Source organism: Babylonia areolata, chromosome 3 (genome assembly GCF_041734735.1).
Source record: "Babylonia areolata isolate BAREFJ2019XMU chromosome 3, ASM4173473v1, whole genome shotgun sequence".
In the NCBI taxonomy this organism is placed as follows: domain Eukaryota; kingdom Metazoa; phylum Mollusca; class Gastropoda; order Neogastropoda; family Buccinidae; genus Babylonia; species Babylonia areolata.
This window is the reverse complement of record NC_134878.1, coordinates 47,620,252-47,647,751: the sequence shown is the minus strand read 5'-3', so window position 1 is coordinate 47,647,751 and position 27,500 is coordinate 47,620,252. Positions and strand designations below refer to the sequence as shown.

Here is a 27,500-nt window from a genome sequence, read left to right as displayed (position 1 = left end):
AAAAAAAAAATGAAGCCTAATTATATGCAAACTGCATTTACTGTTATATTTATATTTTTTGTATTCTCCAAACTTGGCACTTTGATCTGATATTCTGACCCAGCAACAAGAGCAGTCATTATTATCATTTTTTGTTCAAACAGGAACTTCTTTTGCTAAGCATGGAAGTTTTGTTTATTTTGCAAACGTTTTGGTGCAGATAGTAAAGAAGGGAAATTACTCTGTAATTAATGCTAGGGGACTTAATTTGCTTTAAACTGATCTTTCTCATCTTAAACATTACATTTTGAAATTATACTCAATACATAAAAAGCTTGGATTTTTTTTAAAGTGTATCACAAGTGAGTCTTGAAGGCCTTGCCTCTCTTGTTATATTGTTGTTTTCACCATAATTGTTCTGATTTGCACCTCATGTCAGTAGAGCTGTACGGACAATGACATTCAACATTTCAGTGCTCACTGTCTGTCCCTCGCTGTTTATTTCCTCTGGTTGTATATTGAACTGTTACCATGACTACAGGCCAGTGCCAACCCAAGCCGCCGCCGCGAGGGGAAGGGTGAGCAGTAGTCACAGCGACGGCTACAGCACGGACCACACGGTGCTGGAATGGTCCAAACTACCCGTCACCCCTCTGGCCGCCAACGTCTGGAGCATCCAGGACACCACGGACACCGACTGCTGCTGCTGCCGCCGCTGCTACCTGTCCGCTGCAGAGTCCGAGGCAGCGTCCATGGACCCGGCACCTCACCCGGCACGGGGGAAGGGCTGCCAAGCCTGCCTCGGAAGTGCCGGGGACGTGGTGTACGGCATCCCTCGCGAGGTGCTCCGTCTGCCTGACAAGGGTCCCACCACGGCCGGCGTGTCCTCGCCACCAGAGCTGCAGATGCCGTGCTCATCGTGCCGCCTTTACCAACAGCGGAGACCTGACCACGGCCGACATTCCAGCGTCTTCACCATCCCCTCGAGACGCGATGGTTGCTGCGGCTCGGACACATGTGGGTATTACGTGAACGCCTCCTGCCTCGCGTGCTCCAGTGACGGCTCTGCCCACGAGGTGCTCAGGAAAAACAAGCAACAGTCGCACAGGAGGAGACGACGTCATCAGACCTCCAGAGCGTCCATCAGAAACGGTCACTTATTATCAGTGGGCAGTAGCACATTCAGTTCCATGGAGACGATAGAGACAGGTAGTGTATCAGGCCACTGACACCTGGAAAAGACAAGGAAGCAAGGAGAGACAGCTACACCATCACCTACACACCCCGAGCAGGCTTCAGGTCAGGGCTGTGGTTCAGCTGTCGGACGAGAACATCCCAGGGAAGGAAAGGACTAAGTCCTCCTTATCCCTCACCTCAGATCCTCCCGAAAAATTCAACTCATCTCTCGCCTCAGAACCAGTCTATGAAAACGTATCAGCGCTCATAGAAGAACGCCCATGCAATAATAATACAACCGTCCCTAAAACTACCTCAGTCTCAACAGGTGATTCGACTCCGAACACAAGTAAAAAGACCAGTACTACACGTCAAGAGAAGGTGAACTCAGATCTTCGTTTTCCAATCCAGTGCCTTTTCAATCAGAAACCTCACGGAAACCAACAATCGGATCTTAAAATCCAAGACGCCAGCACAGAAGAGAAGATGCTTCAGAAGCAGGACAGAGTAGCACGTCAGAGGAACAACAGGAGACCTTCGGTTTCACTGTTACACTGGGAGCAGGGCAGGGCGAGGCGCTCAAGGTCGTCGGGTGGGGGGTACCCAAGGCAGTGGAATGGGGTAGGGGTGGTGAGGGAGACGGGGTGCGTGTGGAGTGAGTCCGAGGACAGTGCCCTGCCTACAGAGACCTTCAGCTCCAGTGTGGAGGATCAGGACGTTTTCCTGGCCACTGACCCCGACAGCGAGCACAACGAAGAGCTCATCATATAGACCTCACTAGACCTCGTTGTATAGACCTCATCATCAGACAGACCTCATTGTGTAGACCTCACCATCATGCAGATCTCATTGTGTAGACCTCATCATTACACAGACCTCATTGTATAGAGCTCATCTTCAGACCTCATTGTACTGAACTCATCATTCGATCATCTTTGCACAGACTTCATCTTTAAGCAGATCTTATTGTTTAGACATCACCTTTAGGCAGACCTTTTTGCATAGACCTTATCGTTAGATTGAACTCATTGTATAGATCTTGTCATCAGACAGACCTCACTGTATATACCTCATCATCTGATAGTCCTCATTGTGTAGAGCTCATGTTCTGATAGACCTTTTTGCATAGACCTCATCATTAGATAGACCTCATTGTATAGCCCTCATCATCAGATAGACCACATTGTATACATCTCATCATCAGATAAACCTCATTGTTTAGAGCTCATCTTCAGATAGACATCATTGTATTGACCTCATCATTCAAAAGACCTCATTGCACATACCTGATCATTTTAAAAAAAAATTTATTATGATTATTATTTATTTGTGTAAGCTTATCTATTATTTATTCACCTTTTTTTCCCTCAAGGCCTGACTAAGCGCGTTGGGTTACGCTGCTGGTCAGGCATCTGCTTGGCAGATGTGGTGTAGCGTATATGGATTTGTCCGAACGCAGTGACACCTCCTTGAGCTACTGAAACTGAAACTGATCATTAGACATACCTTATTGCATAGACCTCATCATTAGACAGACCTTATTGTATAGACCTCATCATTAGACAGACCTTATTGTATAGACCTCATCATTAGACAGACCTTATTGTATAGACCTCATCATTAGACAGACCTTATTGTATAGACCTCATCATGAAACAGAGCTCATTGTATAGGCCTCATCATCAGAAAGAGCTCATTATATAAACCACATCATGAGGTAAAACCCATCATATAGACCCAGTCATCAGATTTAACTCATTGTATAGACCACATTGCCGGGCAGACCCTATACTCCCGAAAACGGAGTACGGCTGCCTACATGGCGAGATGAAAAATGCTTATACATGTAAAACCCCACTCGAAAACACGAGTGATCGTGGGAGTTGCACCCCACGAATGCAGAAGAAGAAGACCAAGACCCCATCATGAGATAGAATTCATCATAATTATAAACCACATCCTGAGATAGAAATCACTGAAGAGATCCCATCGTAATGTAGAACTCACCTTACAGACCAGATATTGGTGTAGAACATCACATATAGACCTCATTATAAGGTAGAACTCATCACGTAGACCTCCTCATGACGTAGGACTAGTTATAGAGGCCCCACTGTGAGACAGAAACCACTGTTACAGACCCCATCATGAAGTTGAACTCATTCTATAGATCCCATCATGACGTAGAACTATTTGTGTAGGTTACCATGTATAAACCATTCCAAGGACCCTCTTCGTGTGATCGAAGTTATCGTGTAGAAAATGTGGAGTGGATGCTCAAGATAACGCAGAACATGATCAACGCAACGGTGGAAAAAACGTAGTCAGTGTTGAACCGATCGTTGTCCTCATATAGACAGCCAGTGGATCGCAAATAAAACATACGGTTAACCTCGTAACATGAGTGAAATGCGGATTGTTGAACACACCTAGTGAAACTCATAGACGATGTGGTCACATAAACGCTCATAATGTTGAACTCATCATACACACCCCATCAGAATGCAGAACTCATTGTGTAGACTCCGCCTTGAGATAGAACTCATTGTATAGACAATGTGCAATGGATCCTGTAGACATCAAAGAGCGTTATTATTCCTCTTCGTTCGTGGGCTACAACTCCCACGTTCACTCGTATGTACACGAGTGGGCTGTTACGCGTATGACCGTTTTTACCCTGTCATGAAAGAGCATTATAATACGCAACGTGGAAAAATTGCAGGCAGTGTTGAACTGATCATAGACTTCAAATGTCTTAATGTTGACACTTTGTGGAACTCACAAAACACAATGTTAACTCACTCAGTACGGCCAGTCCTCTCTTCTCCTCTACACAGACCTCTCGGATGTCCAGTGGGTTTCTGAATGACCCAACCTTTAGCTTCCGTCGTCAGAATTGTGGTATTCTTTGTCAACATTCACCTCTTCAGTATAAGAGCCTTCCGCTTGCTTTATTTTGATGACGGTAATGGGGGTGAAACGCTGTTAACGTCGTCTCTTTCGCCGTTCGCATGGAGAGAGTTAACCTCACCACATTGGTAGAATGCGGCGGACTGTCATAACTACTATGTGGAACTCATTGTACAATGTTGCAATGCATCCTCCAGATAACATAGTTTATAGAACACCGTACAGGCAACGAGGAACTAACGTTCAGCTCATCAGGATCAATGTGTCTTCATTTTTTGACACTTTGTGGAGCTATCTATAAACACAACGTTGACCTCGCTACATGAACAGAATGCGGACTGTTGGTGTTGTTATGCACGCCTCGTGGATGGAAGTCTTGGACAATGTGGACCCGTCATATAAAACACAGGGTGTGGAACACATGATAAACATACATTGTTTTTGCTTGTAAATCATGATTATAATGCTCTTTGTGTTAGTTTTTGTAACCGTTTTTTTTCCTTCTACATTGATGTCAATTTTCAGCGCTCTGTTCCCACGTACTAAGGAGGTAGAGCGCATTAATTAATACCAGTTACTAGCCTATCATCAACATCATCATCATTATCTATCATCAGCATCATTATTATCATTATCATTATTGTCAACATCATCACCGTCATCATCATGATCATCTTTATACAGTGCGGAGCCCACTGAATAGCCTACTTGCAACGTGGAGTTTATCGTGTATGTACACATTCTTGACTCCTGCAATAGGACACACTGTGGAGAACATGTCCTATCACGACAGTGTAATTTGAATTGTTCAAACTTTGTTTTTAATCTTAGAGTAGATCTTACTTTTTTTTCTTATACTTCTTCATTTTCTTTGTGTGTGTGTGTGTGTGTGTGTGTGTGTGTGTTTGTTTTTGTAAAAGCCTGTCATTTTTTCGTCGACAAATGGTGATGAATTATCTAAGGTATACGTTGCTGAGATTTTAAGATGCAAGATGCATTGATTACAGAGTATTTTGCAAAACAAAAGTGAGGTTTATTTGTGCTGTATGTGTTCGTAAACAGCAGCAGCAGCAACAACAAACTTGTATGTTACAGTACTTTTCCCCGTGAAGCTTAGTACACAGAAATGCATTCATTGGATTAATATCTTTTTCAAAAACCGAGGTCGCGTGTGCAGCATACACTCAGCGCACGTAAAAGAACCCAAGGCAACTAAAGGGTTGTCCCTGGCAAAATTCTGTAGAAGAAAAACAAACTATGACCATCAAACAAATCGTCGGTGATATCACGTACTAGTGTAACCAACAATTTCCTAATTATACAGGAGAGCAGGTTAAAATTTTGGGTGCATTTTAAAATTCAACCGAGAGATAACTGCAAGCCACATCATGCTCAATTTTGGATATGATATTCTTTTTAAAGTCAATTTTATTCTCTCAATGCAAGTTACAAGAAATAATGCACATACTTTGCAAAATTTATCGTTTTTACAGATACACTAGTACGTGATGCAATTTTTTCCAATCTAAAATGTCAGATACGATATTTTTATACGATACGCTAGTACGTGATATCTATTTGTCAGAAAGCTTTACAAAATGTGTGTGGCTTACATCACTTGAGATTATAAAAATAAAGCAAGTTACACCCGGTTAAATTAGATTAGCTTTATTTTTGCAAAGCAACTAACAGTATGAACAAATGAGTGAAAAATGAACAAGTGCAAACCAAAATGTTTTCCAAATAAACTGAATCTAATTTTTCTTTGAATATAATAAAAGCAAAGAAACGAAAGCAAAGGAACATGACTTATTTGAGTCAGAATGAGCCTTAAAATAATACAAAATGCACGTACTCACTGGGTTGACGTTTCTTCAAAGGAAACCAAGGAACATGACTTTTTGGAGTCAGTATAAGCCTTGAAAATAATCCAAAATGCACATAGTCAAGAGTTAACATTTTTTTCAAAGTTGATCAAGGAACATGACATTTTGGAGTCAGAATGAGCCTTTAACATAATCCAAAATGCTCACAGTCAAAGGGTTGAAGTTTTTTCAAAGTTCTACGCAAAATGAGGCAAATTCATGTAGAAACTTTTGTGTTCTCTGATGTTGACAACAGGTGTCGTTCCCAGGCAAAGAGAAAGTAGATCATTATACTTTTCTTTTGAGATCTTGTTAGCTTCTGCGTTCAGCTTACGGAGATCACATTTGTTAATGTCTTTTTGCAGTCTTTTGAGAGAGAGAGATTTAAATTCTTGATCACAGTGACTTGTTTTATAGAACACTTTGTCAAGATGTTGCTTTGAAACCTTAAGTTCCATCACTCTGTTCCAGTTGAAGGAATCTTCACTTCCCGAACTTCTCCTTGCTTCCAGAATACGAAGGTCTTTTGATAGGGTTTTGAAATCCAAAAAATCATCAAACTGCAGCTGGTGAATGATGTAAGGCTGCTTAGGGCGGGCAAGACTGAAAACAGTTGTCAGTTGGGATGGTTGAAACAGATCACCTGCTGAACTCACTGCCTGATTTATTGCACTATGCGCTGAGTCACCCTCATTTTGACCATGATAGGATTCAAAGAACCGGAGCGATATTTCCTGCAGATTGGTGCTTTTGCTAACTGTATATAGCATCATAGCTGGCATTATTGAGTTTTTGTTTTGGCCGGCACATCCATCAGAAAATAGATAGGCTTTTCTTACTCCCTTCACATCATAAAACTTCAGGGCTTCGAAAACTCCTGTTGAAATCTCACATGATCCACGTTTGCTGGTTGCTTCATCCCAAGTAAAGCAATGGCAGTTCTTGTCACCAATGTTATAAAAAGTAAGGTTGTACACAGCTAGTCTTCTTTTGTAAAATAGGGCACCTTCCTTTGAGATTGGGAGATAGATGACCTGTTGCAGGTCAACGCTTGCACAAAGCACTGCTTCATCTTGTACAGCTTCTTTCTTACATTGATCCTTCAAGTCTCTGACTCTTTGTTTTTCCCCTACATGAATCTCATATCTTTCTCTAAGATTTTCCTTCACTGTTTCGTCTCCTTTAAGATAGGTCATGCACAGAGAACATTGGTCCTTTTTGGGTCTGTGTATCGAAAGATTTTTTTCCTTAAAAATTTTCTTGTAGAGAGCAAAACTTGGTGGATTTGGTTGAGGGTTCCATTCTTTTAGAAATAAGTTGTACATTTTTCTTTTTGTCAGGTCTGGGTGCAAATATTCCCTTGTGGTCGATTCTCTGCAAAAATGAGACTCAACTCTTGGAAATCTATCGATGTGACCTTCAATCTTTCGGCGCATCATTTGATCTCTAGCTACCACTGTTTCTGATTGTCTTCCTCCTCTGTTGTCCTTTGTCAATGTCCCTGTCAAGGTGATCTTGCTGAGTGCTGTTCTTGTGGTCTGTTCTGATAATGCTAAAGTGTTAAGGAAAAACACCTTGCAAACTGGGACAACATTTTGATTGATGGTAAAAAAATAACTTTTAGTTATTTGTCTTCGTGATGGCTTTTCCGGCTTGCTTTTCCTTTGTTTGGGAGCATTTTATATGTCTGACAAGGAATTCCCTTTGCAACCTGAGATCTGCCAATGCATAGTAGGACTGAAATAATTTATGCCTCTGTTCATCACTAATCGTGGAACATTGTCTCACGCAAGTCTTTTCTTTACATCTTGTTTTCATCTTTCTTGCAGCAATTTTCTTTTTTGTGGCATTACTTGTATATTCTTGCCCCATACTTCTTTGACGTTTTGCTTCTTTCTGTTTGTTTGGCCGGGGCATCTTTTTCTTGGCAACTTCCCTGGCACTACCCTCAACATTATAATCTTCAGGTAATGCCATGTTATGGTGGACATCATCCTTTGGCATAAAGTCATTTTCATTCGTTTGCATATCACAGGGAGCACCAGAACTCACTGTTGTCTCAGTATCTGCCTGCTTATCTTTTTCAGATTCCCCTATTGCCAATTTATCTACCTCACAAGTTTTTCCTTTGTCTCTCTTCTTACGTTTGACTGCACCGTGCTGGGAACAAGACGATATTTCCTCGTTGAAATGATCAAAACAGACCAAGATTTCACAATCAGGACAGGCTGCCCACACTTCTTTCTTGCATCGTTTGACCTCACATTGTCCAGGATTAAACTCTGGGTCTTTATCTGAATCATAACATTCAACAAGTGACATCCCCTCACTACTGCTGGCTTCACTCATGACCTCTTCAGCCCCCTCTATTCCATCATTACAGTTCTCAGGAGTTTTAAATATGCTTTGAGTTTGATTGTCATCTTTGCTAATTTCATTAGATTTTCTATTTAGAATATTAATTGTCTTTTCTGGGTCTCTGCATTTTTTTTGAAGAACAACAAGAGGAATGTCATCATCAGAGTTATTGTCATTTTGACTCTCTGGCTTTTGCAAACCAGTAGCATGTTCTGGACAAGACCTGCCAATCTTGTTTGGATTAGTTTGCAATTTGATAAGTGGAACATCTTCCTCATAGTCTCTTTGCAATTGGATAAGTGGAACATCTTCCTCAGAGTCTCTTTGCAATTGGATAAGTGGAACATCTTCCTCAGAGTCTCCTTTACAATCTGCCATGCTTGACGTTCTTTGTATTCCTGAAACGACAATAAAACGACAATTAGTGCAATTTTCAAAACGATCGATCCAGTAGTTTTTGCTGGGCGATGCTCCACACACTTTTCTTTACACACACACACACACACACACACACACACACACACACACAGTGAGACACAGAGGGAGAGAGAGAGAGAGAGAGAGAGAGAGAAAACGGTATTCAGTTTTCATGGAGACGCTACTGTACATGCTCTCTCATTCTGCCAGTTGACCTCAGTTTTGCGTGGTTCTGTGATTTTGAATAGATCTAGAGAATGGCAGCAGGGAATGAAGTAAAATAAGATTATGACACAGACTCCAGTCGTAAATTGAAAAGAGCCTGTCATTTTTTAAGCTTACTTTTCATCACCATTATCATCATCATCGTCATAATAATCATCATCATCATCACCATCATCATCAGCATCTAGAAGTAAATAATAATTGAACAAACCTGTGCTCAGTGAAATTTCGTAGAAACAAGCTCCTGCTTCCCCAAGTTTTCTTCTGAGAAAGACGCGCCAAGTGAGTGAAAGTTTCGTCACACATCCGGCGTACGTGACCAACGGCACACACCCATTGAGAAGATCTACTTCATTGAGCCACTTACGCTACTTTGTGTGGCTAACAATGTAAATGGTCATTTGGATGCAAAGTGGATCTCACGTACTAGCGTATCATCCAATACGCTAGTTCGTTGTATCACTTTATGGGAAAACAAGCCATGCGCTAATACGTGATAACGCGATATCTCAGTAAAGAATGCAGGCAACGATACGCCAGTTTGAGTCGACCTAGATATATGTATAAGAATGTGTGTCATGGTTGTAACTCCATTTTGACCTAAATGTTGGTTACGCTAGTACGTGATATCACCGACGAAATAACGTGTAGAGAGGGAGGAAATGTCAAGATAAAAAAAAAGTGGATTTTTAACGCACAAGAAACACTGATTAGGCTGTGACCGATATTATTGCAGATACGTAAACACGCAAACCACAGCAGCAACAACAACAACAACCACTACTTCGACGACTTCTACAACTACCACTACTACTACTATCACTACCACCAATCACAATTTCAACGATGACCCGAATCGAATCTATACATCGTGCGATGTCAGTTCTGTTCCAGGTAATTTGCTGGTTAATTTTTCTCCTTCTTGTGATGTTTTACGTCGGTGAGTACATCTCTCTCTCTCTCACACACACACACACACACATTCAATAAAGAAATGTTTCAATGTTTGAAAGTTAATTTTTCAGTATTTCGCGTGTGCGTGCGTGCGTGCGTGTGTTTGAGAACATATCAAGAGACGCTTGTTTCACAAATATAGGCCTACGTGCTGGGTGATGTGCGTATTGGAAGGGAATGAATTTAGCGTTACGTTCTGTGTTTGGGGAAGTTGTTTCCCTTGACTTGATTTCCGATAAATTTGTTGTCGGTCGGAGGCTGTTCGTTGCAGTTTCTTCTTCTTCTTCAGCGTTCGTGGGCTGCAGCTCCCACGTTCACTCGTATGTACACGAGTAGGCTTTTAAGTGTATGACCGTTTTTGCCCCGCCATGTAGGCAGCCATACTCCGCTTTCGGGGGCCGGTGTGCATGCCTGGGTATGTCTCTTGTTTCCATACTAGCCCACCGAACGCTGACATGGATTACAGGATCTTTTACGACCAAGCCTGGCGTCGTTGAAGGGTTGTGTCCTCGCAGATAAGATCACACACACACACACACACACACACACACACACACACACACACATCCGCACGCACTAACACGCCGCAAACACTGATAAGCACACACACACATACACACACGCCAAACACAACCGCACAAATCGTACACCCCCACATCTCCACCACACACCCCTTTTACATATGCACGAATTTACTCTCAAACACACACACACGAAATACACGCGCACGCACACACTCACACAAACGAGCACACTGCAATCTCATACGAGCATGCGCACACGAACACACGCACAACAACAGCAACAGTGCAGAGGGGCGACAATCCATGCAGGGGCGACAATACATGCGGCAACAACAGCAACAGTGCAGAGAGGCAACAATCCATGCAGAGGCGACAATACATGCGGCAACAACAGCAACAGTGCAGAGAGGCAACAATCCATGCAGAGTCGACAATACATGCGGCAACAACAGCAACAGTGCAGAGAGGCAACAATCCATGCAGAGGCGACAATACATGCGGCAACAACAGCAACAGTGCAGAGGGGCGACAATCCATGCAGAGGCGACAATACATGCGGCAACAACAGCAACAGTGCAGAGGGGCGACAATACATGCGGCAACAACAGCAACAGTGCAGAGGGGCGACAATCCATGCAGAGGCGACAATACATGCGGCAACAACAGCAACAGTGCAGAGAGGCAACAATCCATGCAGAGGCGACAATACATGCGGCAACAACAGCAACAGTGCAGAGGGGCGACAGTACATGCCGCAACAGGGCTTTCGTCTAAAATAAACAAACTGTGGACAGACAAAAGAATGAACGAAACGTTTCCGACCGTTCTTCTTTTCCCCCTTCTTTGATGCCTTTTTTTTTTCATATCACACCTGCAAAACGTTCTATAACAAATATGGTAATGAAGTCAATAAAACAAAACAAAACAAAACAAAAAAACACACAAAAAACCCACCAAACAAACAAAAAAACAAACCCAACAGCAATAACACCAAGCTGTAAAACACACAACCAACGTCAAGCAAATAAGCATAGAAGCGTCAATTAACATCTTTCTAGTGAAATAAAACACATCAGCTCAAATTCAAATTCAGCACACACAAAAAACAAAAACAAAAACAAACAAACAAAAAAACAACTACTAAACAAACAACAACTAAATTCCACAGTAAAGTATGTATGCCATAAATAACTTAACTTCCTAAATCAAGAAAATATATGAGCAATAGTAAGCTTATTCCTACCATTACGTGGGGTCATGCAGTTCAGCGATTGTATTCTTCTTTTAATGTGTGTGTGTGGTGGTGGTGGTCGTGGTTGTTTTTCCTGTAAAACCAACGAATGTGTTTTGTGCTTTCGCCGGATTCCCTCAGTTTGTAGAAATTCCTTCCGGTGTACGGAGTTTCGACGTCAGAATATGTTGCGTTGTTTTAGTTTGCGTCATACTCTGAGCTGTCAAAAAACAGCTTGAAAAGTAAGATGTTCTTGCGTAAACTTCTCGCCGATGGAAACGAAGACATCGAGGGAGACTGGGCTAGATTTTGTAAGTGAAAACAGAAATGATCGTGAATTTTGCAGCTCGTGAGAATAACGTGTTAGCTTTTGAAGCCTGACTGAGTAAGATGGTAACTTTACACACCCAAGGGGGTAAATATGGCCAATACTATTTCGAAGCAATACAATTATTGCAATTTAATGAAATACCGGACACCAGAAAGTTTCCAGTACAAGGGATTTTCAGTCATTGAATTTTAATTTCCTGTTTTAGAATCCGAAGTTCAGGGACATATGAAGGGTAAATTTACATTTTTTCGTATCCTGATTGCATGGACCTTTTTCAGCGACAATTTACGTGCATCGTTGAAAACGATACAACCATTATAGGAGATGTAGTCTGTTCTTAGTAAGTTTTGGACTCAGTTTTGGGTGGTTATTGATGCCTGCTTTATTTTGAGCAATCTTGGAAGATCTACTGCTCGATAGTTATCTCAAAACGCCGCAACATAATTTTACAGATTATGATGAGTAGGATTTTATTTTCATTGATGATAAAAGGAAACGGGGGTAGGCATGCAAAGCAAACCACAGAGTAATCAAGAAACACGATGGGTGGTAAAAAGGACCGAGAGGTTAAAAAAAAAAAACAAAAAAAATCCTGCTGCTACTGTTACCACTACTACTAGAATCGTCTGCTATGTGTGTGTGTATCAGTCTGATTCTGTCTGGTAATATGCTGTGTGTGTACCAGCCTAACTGTTAACACGACCCACTGAGATGCACAAACGGGTCATGGATGTATGAGTGCGTATGTGTGTGTGTGTGTGTGTGTGTGTGTGTGTGTGTGAGAGAGAGACTCCTGAAATTCAGAAGACTGTGTTCACGTATATAAGTTCGTTCTTTTTCAAGACCTTTTCTTCTTCTTTTTTTTTTTGGGGGGGGGGGGGGGGGTGTTTGTTTTTGTTTTGGTTGGTTTCTTTCTTTGTTATCATGAACATTACGCTTCCTTTTTTTTTCTTCTTCTTCTTTCTTTCTTTCTTTTTCTCTCTTTTTTTTTCAGACACCGACATGAAGAAGATACCAATTTACAAGTACGTCGTGGTGCACATCATTTTCATCATCTTGTTCCTCCTCTCTGCTGGCTTGTGTTGCTACCGTGCACGCGTGCGGACCGCCAACGTGGACTGAGGACAACATACACCCCTCCCCCCTTCCATCCCTCCCCCAAACACACACACACACACACACACACACACACCACCACCACCACCACCACCCCACCAAAGACCACCACAGACGCAGACCTCTGCTGGCCAATAAACAATTCCAACACTAGGCTGTGTTATCCTGGACTGAAGTACGCCACACACACAGGTCATGTATCCTAGACCGTAGTACACCGCACGCACGCACACACACACACACACACACACACACACACACACACAGAGGTCGTGTGAACTAGACCGTAGTACACCACACACACACACACACACACACAGAGGTCGTGTATCCTAGACCGTAGTACACCACACATACACATAGGTCATGTATCCTAGACCGTAGTATACCACACACACACACACACACACACACACACACATGCCAGGTATACATGACCGTAGCACATCACACACACGCGTCATGTATCCTAGATCGTAGTATTCTACACCTGACCGATCACCTTTGACCTTGATCTACCAGTGAGTGGAGGTCAAGGTCAGGCAGCCGAATTCAATGGAATTTTCCCACGGTCAATAAAGTGAATAGACTGAAACATCCTGAGGCTCACCGGGTGACAGCTTGAAGCGACCGTGCTGCGCACGCGGCAGCCGTTGTAACCCCACAACTTCAATGAGCGAGAAAGCGAAAGAGAGAACATGCCGTGTTGTGCTGCCATCAATTGCTTCAGAAAACTACTGAAGGCAGAAGAAGAGAAAGGAACAACATTTAATCTTCTGTACCCATTCATGACATTGTAAACATCAGTGTGTGTGTGTGTGTGTGTGTGTGTGTGTGTGTGTGTGTGTGTTTGCTCTAAATGGTAACTGGGAAAGAATGATACTTTTTTCTTAAATTGTATGAGACTGTTATTCCACAAAAGTTGATTCAATTCCAAAACACTTCATTAATCCTCATGGAAATTAATGTGTGCAATCACATGCTCATTGTAAACACCAACATGAAATGAACATGCACACCATAAAAGACATTAAAACAAGTCAAATGAGAGCTTACAGTAGCTGATGATAGACAAAAACAAACTACACACACACGTGTGAGCATTAAGAATTATGCATGGTATGATGTTTTGATGTGCAGTCCACCCCATTCTTTCCTGTCTCTGTTTCTGTCTGTCTCTGTCTCTCTCTCTCTCCCTTCCTCCTTCTCTTTTTTTCTACATATATATATATATATAAGGCTGAATTTTTTTTTTTTTATTGACCTGCTTCACTTTGTAATGGAATGTGTGTGTGTGTGTGTGTGTGTGTGTGTGTTGGAACATAAGTAAAGATTCGTGTTGTTTTACTGCATGCTTTTTATGTTTAAGGTTATTTGTGTTTATGTTTTTACTCTTGATGTACAATCCGCACCCCTTCTCTCTCTCTCTTTCTGTTTCCCTCTCTTGGTCAGCTCAGCTCAGTTCAAATTTGGGGGTGTCTTGGGTGTTTGTACAAATGGAATGGCGAATTTTATATTTCGAATATATGTTAAAGTTTGTGTATGGGTTTTTGTGTGTGTTTGTTAGTATGTGTGCGTTAGTGTGTTCGTGTGTGTGTGTAAAACATCTAGCTGCCACAAGAAGTGATGCCACAATGGGCAAAGGGATTGGGATGGTCATAAACCGTCTACGTGGTGGACAGCCCTTTGTTAACTTCACCTTGCAGAACACACACACACACACACACACACACACAGAGGGATAGACAGAGATAGAGAGTCAGAAAGGGCCTCGATGCTGCCGTAATCAAGGAGATGTAGGGAAGTCATAAGCAGGCCTGTTACGTGGCCACACACACACGCTCACAAAACACGCACACACAGACACGAAACACACATACACACACACAACACACACACACACACACACACGGGCAGCTTCGACACCGCCATGGTCAAAGACTGAGATAAGGAAAGTGATAAACAGGCCTGTTGGTGGACAGCCCTTTGTTAACTTCACCTTGCAGAACACACTTACACGCACGTACGCACACACACACACACACACACACGTTTTCTGCTCTGTCTTTGCACGCCTTCAGGGAGGACAAGCATGGCGGCTGCGTGTCGTCAGCTTCGCGGCCATTGGTTTGGTCCATCTATTTATAACTGTGAGTTCTTAATGGATACCAGTTCAGAGGCATCACTGGAGATGATGGTTTCAGTTTGTTTTTCTTTGACACAATTTTGTGAAAATACAATAAGTTTCCACGGTAAAGTCCAAGTTTAACATCCTAGATTATTGCAGCTATTTTATCCGCAATTTTTGTGCATGTATTAAACGATATTACCACTAGTAGATGTTGTAACATATTTTAGGTGGATTTCAACTCTTATTTTGTACGTTATTTTACTCAGTTTCGTTGCGGATTCAGTAACTAAACTAACGTGCCACCATCTTTCTTTTGTCTGTTTTTCGTCCCACAAAATGACAAACCAGGGAAATGAAACCAATTGGTGCAATAATTTAGTATGCTAAATTTGGAAATACTGGTTTCCACAACTCATCTTCGAAGTCACAAGTTGCAGAGGACAGTAAAATGTGATTTTCCTTTTTGGTGCAGTGTGAGAGTAAGTTTCGAGTGCCTGTGGTAAGAGAGGAGAACAGGTTTTTTGTCAGTGTTGTTTTTTTCCGTATTTCAGATACCTGTGATGAGTGCGGAAACACGGTTTACACGTGCAAAGTGTGGGTGAATCGGGAGCTGTGCGTGTTCGTGTGTGTGTTTGTGTGTGTGTGTGCAGAAACGTTTTGAATCTGTCACTGTCAGAACTCGGCTGATGTGTTTTTTGACACTGACGAAGCTGGGACGAAGAAGGAAGCCTCGACTGCTCCGTACATCATGTGGGGAAAAAAGGTTTGTTCAGCCGTTATCTTGTTCTTAATTCAATGGTTAGCCGCTAGGTGATTCTATTCATAATTTACTTGCGATTAACTGGTTATTGAGAAGGTCGTGGTAGCTGTGGGTTTTGAAATAATGTTTTGCTTTGTGATTAATTAATCCTTTTTTTTTCTCTGTGCTGATTATAAAATGCAGTAGCATTCCTAGATGAACAGCGTATTATTATTTGGAAAATGTCATGAATGTATGAGTAGTAGTAGTAGTATAGTAGTAGTAGTAGCGTAGGGACTGGCATTTGACTGCCTAGGCCACACGGCCTTTTTTTTATGTCCCTTTCAATATCGGTCTCCTTTTATTTGTGGGATACATGTATGTTTTCTTTTACATGTACTGTAAATCACTCGTCAAAGCTGATAAATTTTTCTTTTAAATTGATGTTCATGACAAGGAGATTTTTTAAAACGTAGTATTTTGTGCAAGTGTACTTTCGATAGGTAGTGCATTCCATATTTGTGCAAATATATTAGCTAATGAATTTTTCCTCAGGTTAGTATTATAGTGCTCTTTACAAATTTTCATAATTGAATTTCTTGTACTCTCATAATCTGACATTCTAAAAATATATCTTGATCTAAATAAGTAAATTTTCTCTTAATTATTCCTATCATCTGGTTGGCTTTATTTGTCATATTATATGGTGTGAAAGGATGATTAATGAAGGACAGTGAATGTAAGAAAGGAGTTTCAGTTTCAGTAGCTCAAGGAGGCGTCACTGCGTTCGGACAAAACCATATACGCTACACCACATCTGCCAAGCAGATGCCTGACCAGCAGCGTAACCCAACGCGCTTAGTCAGGCCTTGAGAAAAAAAGGTGAATAAATAATAGATAAGCTTACATAAATAAATAAATAAATAATAATTATATATATAGAAAAAGGTAGTAGTAATAATAATAATAATATTTATAAATAAATAAATGTAAGAAACGAAGAAAAGGGGGCAGTGAAATAAAAAAAAAAAAAAGGGGGAAGAAGATTAGCCGGAGATTCATTCAGTGTGAAGGAAGGAAGAAACCAAGAGTGTGCCAAGAACTAAAACAAAAATTATTTTTGAAAAGTGGTAATGTCTTCATTTCAGCATCCAGATCGGTGGACGGGATTTCTAGTTCAAGCTAATATAAGGGAGCCCATCCATTAATAAAATGCCCTCTGCTTTTGCCACAATGTGAGTTTCTTCCCTTAAACTGAAAAGTTTGGATTTTTAAGTGAAATGGAAATGTGAAAGGTTTTCTGTTTCCATCGCAATATATCTTGGAATTGAAATAACAGATAGTAGCACTATGAGAAATAAACATGATGAATAATTGTAATGAACCTGAAGAGGTCAAATTACAATCATTTATCAAATATAGTTCATATCATTTACTTGGACTCGTCAGTGCGTCCAAGGAAGCAGGAGCATCTAAGTCTTAAGTGAGTCATCATTTGAACTAAATCTGATTAACAATATTGTAAATTTAACCTTTTCAGACTTATCCTTGTGGGTTTTCAAGGGGTTTGGATATTATGGGGGTCACAATGAAATATTCGATGTCCATTGTTTCTTCTTTTTTTCAATTGAATTTTTTGTTTTTTTGATTTTGATTTTTTATTTTTTATTTTTTAATGACAGTGGTTGAGATGTTGTAAATGCTCAAGAGCTTCTGCACTCAGTCCTTTCAAGTTTGGCCTTGAAACCTTCCTCTTCCCAAAATAGCCGAGCGCCCCCTCCTCCCTCTCCCTCTTCCTGGCTTGCCTCCCCTGTCTCTCTCTCTCCTTTTTCTTCAGCTTTATGTCAACATGTGACGTATTCATAAGCTTTGTTTTCCCATTGTGTAGATTAGAGTTATGCATGCGCGTGAATGACTGGTGTACAAGCGCACAAGAGTAAGCGCTATGATGATATTATTATTAATAATAACAATGATAATAATGATAATATTTATTATTATTATTATTGTTGTTGTTATTATCATCATTATTACTATCATTATTATTATCATCCTCAGCATCAGCATCAGCATCATCATCAGCACTACTTATATTATGAGGATGATAAGAGTCAGGTTCGACAAATAGTTAATAAACAGCAAAGATATAAACAAAATGTATCGCGCGTGAAAATAGCTACGCACACTGCGACTGCAAAAGTTCACGATAAATTGAAGTATGGGTCTGTGTGATAAGTAACCCAGATTAAGTCAGTTTGACGGTGTGCCTCTCTGTGTGTGGCAGTCTTCAGTTTGAAGTTCACTTTCCACTTAAACTGGTGTGTGTGTGTGTGTGTGTGTGTGTGTGTGTGATGCCCACACACAGACATTGATACGTGTGTGTGTGTGTGTGTGTGATGCCCGCACACAGACGTTGATACGTGTGTGTGTGTGATGCCCGCACATAGACGTTGATACGCATGCGCGCGCGCGTGTGTGTGTGTGTGTGTTATGCCCGCACACAGACGTTAGACAAACACAAACGTCTCTGCGTGTGTATGGGGGGGGAAGATCAGTGAACGGGGTATCCATTGCAAGCTAATATAAGGGAGCCCATCCATTAATAAAGCTCCCTTTGCTTTTGCCTCAATGTGAGTTTCTTCCCTTAAACTGAAAAGTTTGGATTCCACATCCCGACTTACCGCAAATCTTTTTCTTCCTCTAATTTCCTTCCTCGTTTTTTTTCTTTTCACGTAGTTCTCTTTCTCTGTGTCTCTCTGTGTGTCTCTCTCTCCTCTCTCACTCTCTCCGCTCTCTCTCTCCTCTCTGTCTCTCTCTCCTCTTTCTCTCCTCTCTGTCTCTCTCCTCTCTCTCCTTTTTTTTTTTTAAGGCCTGACTAAGCGCGTTGGGTTACGCTGCTGGTCAGGCATCTGCTTGGCAGATGTGGTGCAGCGTATATGGATTTGTCCGAACGCAGTGACGCCTCCTTGAGCTACTGAAACTGAAACTGAAAATCTCCTTCTCTCTGCATCTGTCTCTCCTCACTATTTCTCTCTCTCTCTCTCCCCCCTCTCCTTCTCTCTTCTCTCTCTGTCCTCTCTCTCTCCTTCCCTCTCTCTGTTTCTGTGTCTGTCTCCTCTCTCTCTCTGTGTCTCTCTTATCGATCTTTTCACATCACGAATGCGTCTTTAGGACTGTTGCTCAAATTTCGCGGCCACCAATGTATCTGTCAGCAATGCTGACGCTGGGGTATGCTATGAGAGTCCTCGAGCTAAACAGCCCACCATAGCAGCATCGTCAATTCCACAAGTTATTGTTATTCAACATCGAAATGAATTATAGAAAATCAAATGTCCAAAATTCTTGGACACAGAAAACAGGCGTCAGTAACTGGCTTTGGACACATGATCGACTTTGTTCGTGTATATATGTATGTATGTATCATTACTATCTAAGCATATACCCGTTAATTTTTTGTTTGTGATACAATCCCCGAAGGAAAGAAGGCTTGCTGTTCCTTTTCGACGATTGTATTCACTTTTGATGGCCGGTTTTATCAACTTGGTATTGCATACCAGTCATGAAGAAGAGCAGGAAAAGTGCCTGTTTACTGCCAGCGTATGGCGGTCATCTTTGAAAAACACAAATCAGAAAAAGAATGCTAAAACATTTTTTTTTTTTTTTTTATTTTTTTTAGAAGATAATCAGTCATTTCGGTTAACTGAATAGGTATCTCGGATGAGATGAATATCATGTACGAAGCAATCCCAGTTCTGCGCCATACGTTCTCTACATTTGTGATTTACGAATCCGGTGGCGGCCTTCTCTGATTTTACGCAAAAGCTCAAAAATGCCCAACTCTTACGACCTGGCCTCCAATGGATTTAGATTCAGCACCCCAACACTGACCCCCCAAATCATGGTGGGGGGTGACACTGCTGGCACACTATAACACATGTAAAATATTTTTTTCAAATATAGGTGTGTATGTGCACACACACACACACACACACACACACACACACACACACACACACACACACAGACCAGGTATTCTAGAGAAAATTTGCAGAATGAAATGAAAAAACCAAATGTGAAGAAAAGTGTTGGAAAATGTGAACAATTTTCTTCCTTTTTTTCTTTGTTTAAAAACACAAACAAACAAATAAGGACAAGTCCACGCAAATCTTGTTGCATTCAAGATACAGTTATTCATGTCACTCAGTTTCAGAAGAAAAAAAAATCCACATCTGTGTGCCTGTCTCTCTGTCCCTGTCTGTCCGTGGTAAACTTTGACGAATTCATATGTGTCGGGAAATGTTTTGTCAACACTTTTTTTTTTTTTTTAATCGTGTGTTCCAGTGTCAAGGCTAACAATGCTGTTCACAGACGCTACACAAAAAAACCCACTTTCATTTGCCTTTGAAGGGCAGTCATTTTAGTGCAGTGTTTTCGTGCCTATTGCGTCAAGACCTTTTTAAATGAGACGCCACTGGGCAGGGGAGGCTTTTGCAGGAAAAGGTCAGATGGCCGTTTGCAGGCAATTGAGGGGTGGGAGAGGGTGGTGAATGAGACGATTCCTGAGTGTTACACAAAGTTTTAATCGATAGCGCACGTGGAAGTGGACACGTGAGTGGTACAAGCATGCACGCATACTGTCTGTTTTACATCTTGATAATTACAGGCCATGCATTTTTTTTTTCTGAGAGAGACGGGGAGATATGGGGAAAACAAAAACAAATTTCGTTTCCATAAAAACAAACGCAATTATCACGCAGACGGTAGCAGGATCGCTTTCATTGTTTTCTTGCGCGGGCATTCCTTGACAGAAGCCAGCACCCTGATTACCATGGTGTCACGTGTACCTTCTGCAAGGCCGGTGTAGCCGGACCAAGATATACCCTGTCCAGACTGTACCCAGGTATAAAGTAGCATGGGTCAAAGTCTATCCGGGTAAAATAACAACAACAACAAAACCGGCCTCGGCTGCTTTTATACCCAAGCCATCTTACACCCTGTGGATCAGTTTATACCCCGGAAAATGACTCTTGGCCATTTCATCACATCACATGACCAAACCGTCAAGCGGCACTTTGGACCATTATCATGAAGATCTGCTGACGTCAGTTTGGAAAAGGAGACCACGTTGGTATGACCCGTGACTCTGCGTCATTGCAGACACTTGAAAAATGAAGTATGAGCTGAGAACGTACTCGATACCAACGATTAGAGAACCTTGTTTACCAATAGCCTAGACGCATTGTGAACACATAGTCACTTGATGAATTTGATACAAGAGCTATGATGGTGACAGCCTGCAGGGAGAGAAATCTTGGTTCAGAGATGTTTGAAATGGCCCAGTCCATTTTGTGCAGACGTTAAAAGTCCCATAGACTTTTACGGCTATCGGGACAGTGAAATACCATCCACTGTGTGTAGGGTTTGGCGCAGGAAGGCGGGGCCCAGTCCTCTCCTTCCGTTATTTCCTCCTTCCCCCAACCGAAGTCAAGTGCCCATTCACGTGAACCTTGGGTGGAGTGAGCAGAACCGGAGAAAAAATGCCTTTCCCCAGGACACATAAATATGGAGTCTCCCGTCGGACCGACGGACGAGTAGGCAGGCAGGCTTATCTGTCGGTGTGTGTCCTCTGGGAGAAGAGGCCGATTCTGGATGCGCAGCACTTCCCACAGGTGCTGCAAGGGAAAACGTCTCCAGAAGTTGAGCCCTGCTTCCTTCACTCACGCTTCTCCTTAATGGCTAGCGTTCTCTTGTTTTCAAACGTCTTTATGGCACTAGAGCACAGCATCCTCCAGCGAGAGCGGTCAAGGGCATCAGTTTCCCAGGAAGCGATTTCTATGTCACAGGCTTTGAGGTTTGTCTTCAAGGTGTCCTTGAAGCGCTGGCAGGGTCTTCCAAGTTCTTGGAAGCGAACTTGGAAGACCCCAGGACACAGCGCTATGCCGAAACGGGGATCGGACCGTGATGACTGGAGAAAACTGGATCAGGGATCCGACAACGCTTTACCCACTCCGCCACGGTGCCTCTTGGCCATAATTTACCCGGGTGTATACATTCTGGGTCTAGGGTGTCTTCGGGCCTATTAACACCGGTATCAGTCCACGCGCACAATGTCCGCGTGACCAACAGGTCTCGTGAACGAGACGATGACCTCACGTTGTGTGGTGGTGGCTGCCTGCGCTGTAGTGTCCCGCATTTTCATTCTTTTTTTTCTTTCTTTTTTTTTTGTTTTTTGTTTATTTATTTGCAAGCCCTGCTTATCTTCGCAGTAGATATGATGGCTTCACGTGAGCTCGTCCTGTACAGACGATGGCTAGGCAATCAGAAGAATAGACAGTGATACCGACAATCAGATAGAAATGTCAGGGGGGTGGGGACAACTGATTGGATTGTTGTCCGGGGACTTGGGGGTTGGGGGGGGAGGGGGCAGCGGGCAGCGTGACGATGCATACGCAGTGGCTGGTTGAAACATTCATGTCTGTTTTTATTGGGGTGGGCAAGTTGTCTGGAGGGGTGGGGTGGGGCAGGAGCTGGAATGATTTCGCGTATTTTGTTTTATTTTATTTCAACTTTATTTTATTTACTTTTGATGGGGGGCGGGCGGGCGGTGGCGTGGGGTGGGTGGGGGTGGGGTGTATATACATAATAACCTGGCCTGTTTCGGTTGGGTATGTCTGTATATACATACATACATATATATATATATATATATATATATATATATATATATATATATATATATATATATATATATATATATATATATATATAGTGTATGTATTACTTTGCTTTGTTTGTATATAACAGTATGTATGTATGTATGTATAACTCAAAAAGGGAAAGACACAAGGCTCGCCAGTCAAAATGTGTTTAGAATCATTGTTGTCGAGCTGAACAGTTGTGTTAATGTTATTCTGACAAAATTTCAAGATACATAGTTCTGCTAAGTTAAATTCAACATGCCTGCCTGCTGAGGCCGTCGACGTTAAACCTGAATACATCTATCTGGCGCCCACCACCATCGAAAATCAAATGAGTAAGCGTTGAAGTTTGAGTTGTAACGGTACCTACTGGCAAAAAACAACAACAACAAAAAAAAGCAGCTCATGTGGTCAGGTTGTTCTGGACTTAGGTTCTTGTTTCGGCGAGGGATTCGTTGTTTCAGAGGGTGAGTCCTGGATGTCTGTCCAGATGGGAGGTCCTTCTGGAGTTCCGAGGGGGCCGGGAGTCCTGGCTGTCAAAAGTGGAAGTTCCATGGGGGTTTCGATCCAAGACGGGCGCAATAGCCGAGTGGTCAAAGCGTTGGATTTTCAGTCTGAGGGTCGATCCCGGGTTCGAATCTCGGTAACGGCGCCTGGTGGGTAAAGGGTGGAGATTTTTCTGATCTCCCGGGTCAACAAATGTGCAGACTTGCTTTATGCCTGAACACCCCTCGTGTGTATACGCACGCAGACGCTCAAATACGCACGTTAAAAATCCTGTAATCCATGCCGGCGTTCAGTGAGTTATGGAAGCAAGAACAAAGCCAGCGTGCACACCCCCGAAAACAGAGTGTGGCTATCTGCATGGCATGGAAAATGAGCAACGGTCCTACGCGTAATATGTTACTTGTCTGTCTGGGTTTGTGTGTGTGCGTGCCTGAAATCTGATTGAGTGATTGACAGCCACCAGTCGACTCCACCCAGGCAGGCAGCTTGTTATGCAAATGACCCCGTGTTTGTAATGCGCTTAGAGCTTGGTCTCCGACCGAGGACAGGCACTATGTATCCATATTCATTCATTCATTCATCAGACTGTCATAAGCTAACATTTGGACCAACAGCAAAGTGAGAGCTGTATGATCAATGGTTTCTCCATTACAATGGGAAGTCATTTACAGCTTAGTCTTTGTGAAGGACTGAGACTCTCAAACTAGGATGGGAAGATTGCACTGGCTCTTAGTGCTGCAGCCTTGGGGGCGAGTTGGCCTTTGGGAACCATCCAAACACCGACTGTCCTTAAACCCTCTTGGCCGAGAGAGTGGGGATGTAACCTGGGCAATATTGGTTTATTCATTTATAGTCTTTTCATCTAAGATGATGATATTAGGAAATTATATCTAACTTGGGCAAGACATTCTCCACCATTATCAAATTCTAGAGTTCTGATTGGGACAGCAGTTGCCTCCCCTGCTGTTCTGATGGTCATAGTCGTACACGACGGACTATCATACACACATTCATCAAGTCTTGGCTGGCGATCAGGGGAGGAGAGAGGGGGTCTTGGCTGTCTTATGACAAGTGTAGAAGAGGGGCAAGATGAGGAGTATAATAATAATAATAATGATAATGATAGTATTTATATAGCGCTGAATCTTGTGCAGAGACAAATCTAAGCGCTTTCACACCAGTCATTCACACGCATGCATCACTCTAAAACTGAAGAAACTGAAGACAAGGAAGAGGCAGGGGAGAGGGTGGGGAGTAGGGGGCTATCAAGGTGGCAGAATAGTTAAGATGCCCGTCTGTCCGTGAGGGTCTGGGTATCCAATGTCATCGCTCTCGCCCTTTCTCCCAAGTGTGACCGGAAATGCCAAACTGAGTGTCTAGTCTTTCGGATGAGCACGCACTTGGCGCACTGAAAAAAACCCATGGCAACAAGACTTGTCCTCTAAAAAAAATTCTACTGAATAAATCCACTCTGATGGGCACACACACACACACACACACACACACACACACACACACACACACACACACACACACACACACACACACACACACACACACACACACATACATACATACATACATATACATGCACACAAGGCCTGATTAGCGCGTTGGGTTATGCCGCTGTCAGGCATCTGTCTAGCAGACCAGCACTTGGTCTTGTCAGTAATATCGGACAGATGTGGGCGGGAAGGAAATGGAAGAGGTGCACTGAGTGAAGATGTTTGTAAATCTCGGATTTCTTCCCTGTGTGTGTGTGTGTGTGTGTGTGTGTGTGTGTGTGTGTGTGTGCATAAATTTCTTTCTGAAAATATCTTTTGTTTTCTTTCTTCTTTCACTCTCTCCCTGTGATTGACACTCATCTTTCTGGTCTTCCAAGACCCTCTTGTCTTGCAAGGGCGCGCGCGCGCGCGCACGGATACACACACACGCACACACACGCACACGTCCGGTACACTGAACAGACCTCCACCCACCCACCTCCACCACCACCCCCACCCCTACCCCCACACGCACACACGCCCACACACTGGCACACGAGACAGATGGCGTCCACAATTTTTGTGTTGATTACTGGTGATAATGATGTAGATGACATTCTCTGTTGTTTCTGTTATGATTTGCTCATTAGGCGTGGTCACGTGCCCACCTGATCTTCTTTTGCCACCACCCCCTCTGTGTCTTTGTTGATTTCGTGAAGTCTGTGTGTGTGTGAGTGTGTGTGTGTGTGTGGGTGTGTGCGTGTGTGTGTGTGCGCGTGTGTGTGTGTGTGTGTGTGTGTGCGTGTGTGTGTGTCCGTATGCGCGTGTGCGTGCGTGTGTGTGTGTGCGTGTGTGTGTGTGCGTGTGTGTGTTTCTCTTTTTCTGTCTTTGCCTTTTCCTCCTTCTCCTCCTCATCTTTCTTCTTCTCTTCCTTCTCCCCACCCCGCCCCCCCTCCCCCCTCCCCCACATACACACCCCTTCTTCTTGGGCATATTGGGGGAGAAAAAAAAGCAGTCAGCTTATCATTTCATTCACCCTCAGAAAAAACATTCGAGTTCTCTGTCTCTCTCTCTCTCCTCTCTGTCTCTCTCTCCTCTCTCATCCCCATACCCCTATTCTTGCTCTTTCTTTCTCTCTCTCTCTCCCTCACTCTCTCATCATACCTCTCCTCCCCACCACCACCACCATCCCCCCTCTCTCTCTCTCTCTCTCTCTCACCCCCCTCCCTCTCTCTTTCCCCACTCTTTCTCTCGCTCTCTCTCACTCTCCGCTCCTCTCTCTCCCCCACTCTCTCTCCTCCCCCTTTCCTCTCTCCCCCATTCTCTCTTACTCCCTAATTGGAAAGCGGGGGCGTGTGTCACTAGTGACAGTCGGTTAATGGTGTTGCCGACTTCTGGAATTTCTGCATCTGCAGAATGGCTTCTTTTCTGTGCAGTGCTCCTTTTTTGGTCACGTACCTCTTCCCCCACCCCCAGGACCCCACACCCTCCCTCCCTCTCCCTCTCTGCCTCTGTATCCCCTACTCTCTGTCTCTCTCTCTGTCGCTCGCTCTCTGTCTTTCTCTGCCTCCCTCCCTCTCCCTCCCCTCCCTCTGTCTCTCTTTCTGCCTCTCTCTCTCTCTCTCCCCCCCCCTCTCCGTCTCTCTCTCCTTCCCTCCCTCCCCCCTTCTCTCTCATCTTTCTGTCTCTCCCTCTTTCTGCACCCTCTCTCTCCCTCTTCCCCTCTCCCTCTGTCTCTCTCCGTCTCTCTGTCTGCCTGTGTCTCTCTCTCTCACTCCCTCTCTTTCGCTCTCTCACCCTCTCCTTCCTCCTCCCTCTCTCCGCCCTCTCTATCTCCCCTCCCTCTCTGTCTGTCTCTCTATCTCCTCTCCCCTCCTCTCTCTATCTCCCCTCCCTCTCTCTCTGTCTCTCCTCTCCCTCTCTTTGTCTCTCTCTGTCTCTCCCTCTTCCTCTCTCCCCCTCTCCGTCTCTATCTCCTTCCCTCCATCTCTTATCTCCTCTCCCTCTCTCTTTGTCTCCTGCCCCCCCTCTCTCTCTATCTCCCCTCCCTCTCTCTCTCTCTCTCCCTCCCCTCTCTCTCTCTCTTCCTTGTGCCCAAATTGGGACGCCGTCGGAGTGCATGGTGACGATGAGTTGCAAATAAATGACATTGCAGCCTTCTGGATTCCCCCCCGCCCCCCTTTTCCGCCAATACATAGTTGATTATTTTCTGTGCTGCTTTTTCTTTTCTTTTCTTTTCTTGTCTCGTAATCTTCTTCCCGTTACCTCATTTCTTCTTGTCCTTTGTTTCATCCGAGCGTGTGTGTGTGTGTGTGTGTTTTCCGGGGAGATAAGAGAAAAGGAACCAGATACCCCCCCCCACCCCCACAAAAAAAAAGAGTAGAGCATGCATAAATGCATAAACGTGCATTAAAACAACAGAAAGTGTGTCGAAGGGGCAGGTGGTGGTGGTGGTGGATAGGAGGTTGTAAGCCCCTTACGAAAAGAAGAAAAGAGAGGGAGGGGAGGGGAGACAAATAAAAACCCCCAACAACAACGGATAAATGAATCGTCCCTTTGTGTGGGTTGATTATCATCGTAGGCCTGACGGTTCTGTTTGTTTTGTCCAGCTCAAAGAAATCGATTTTTATATGGAATCACACGCCATGATGATGTCTGTTGATGTCTCTGTTGATGTCTTTGTTGATGTCTCCGTCAGCATCCCTGTCTCGGGCACTGTGTGCACATAAAATATACACAATAGCATGTAATCGAGCGCTCACAGACACACGCACACGCACATGCGCGCGCGCACACACACACACACACACACACACATATTAGCACACACATTAGCACACACACACACACATACA

At 43.3% G+C, this 27,500-nt stretch overlaps 1 protein-coding gene across 1 annotated transcript in view; it reads left to right on the top strand.

The window, feature by feature from the left end:
• LOC143280350 (uncharacterized) overlaps positions 1 to 9,574 on the top strand; it is a 25,557-nt gene extending 15,983 nt beyond the window's left edge. The window contains exons 6-7 of the mRNA XM_076584984.1: positions 521 to 1,200; positions 9,014 to 9,574. Of these exons, the coding sequence (XP_076441099.1) occupies positions 521 to 1,200; positions 9,014 to 9,135 (802 nt within the window). The 3' untranslated portion in view covers positions 9,136 to 9,574. The remainder of the gene's footprint in view (positions 1 to 520; positions 1,201 to 9,013) is intronic.
• Positions 9,575 to 27,500: the final 17,926 nt, after the last annotated feature.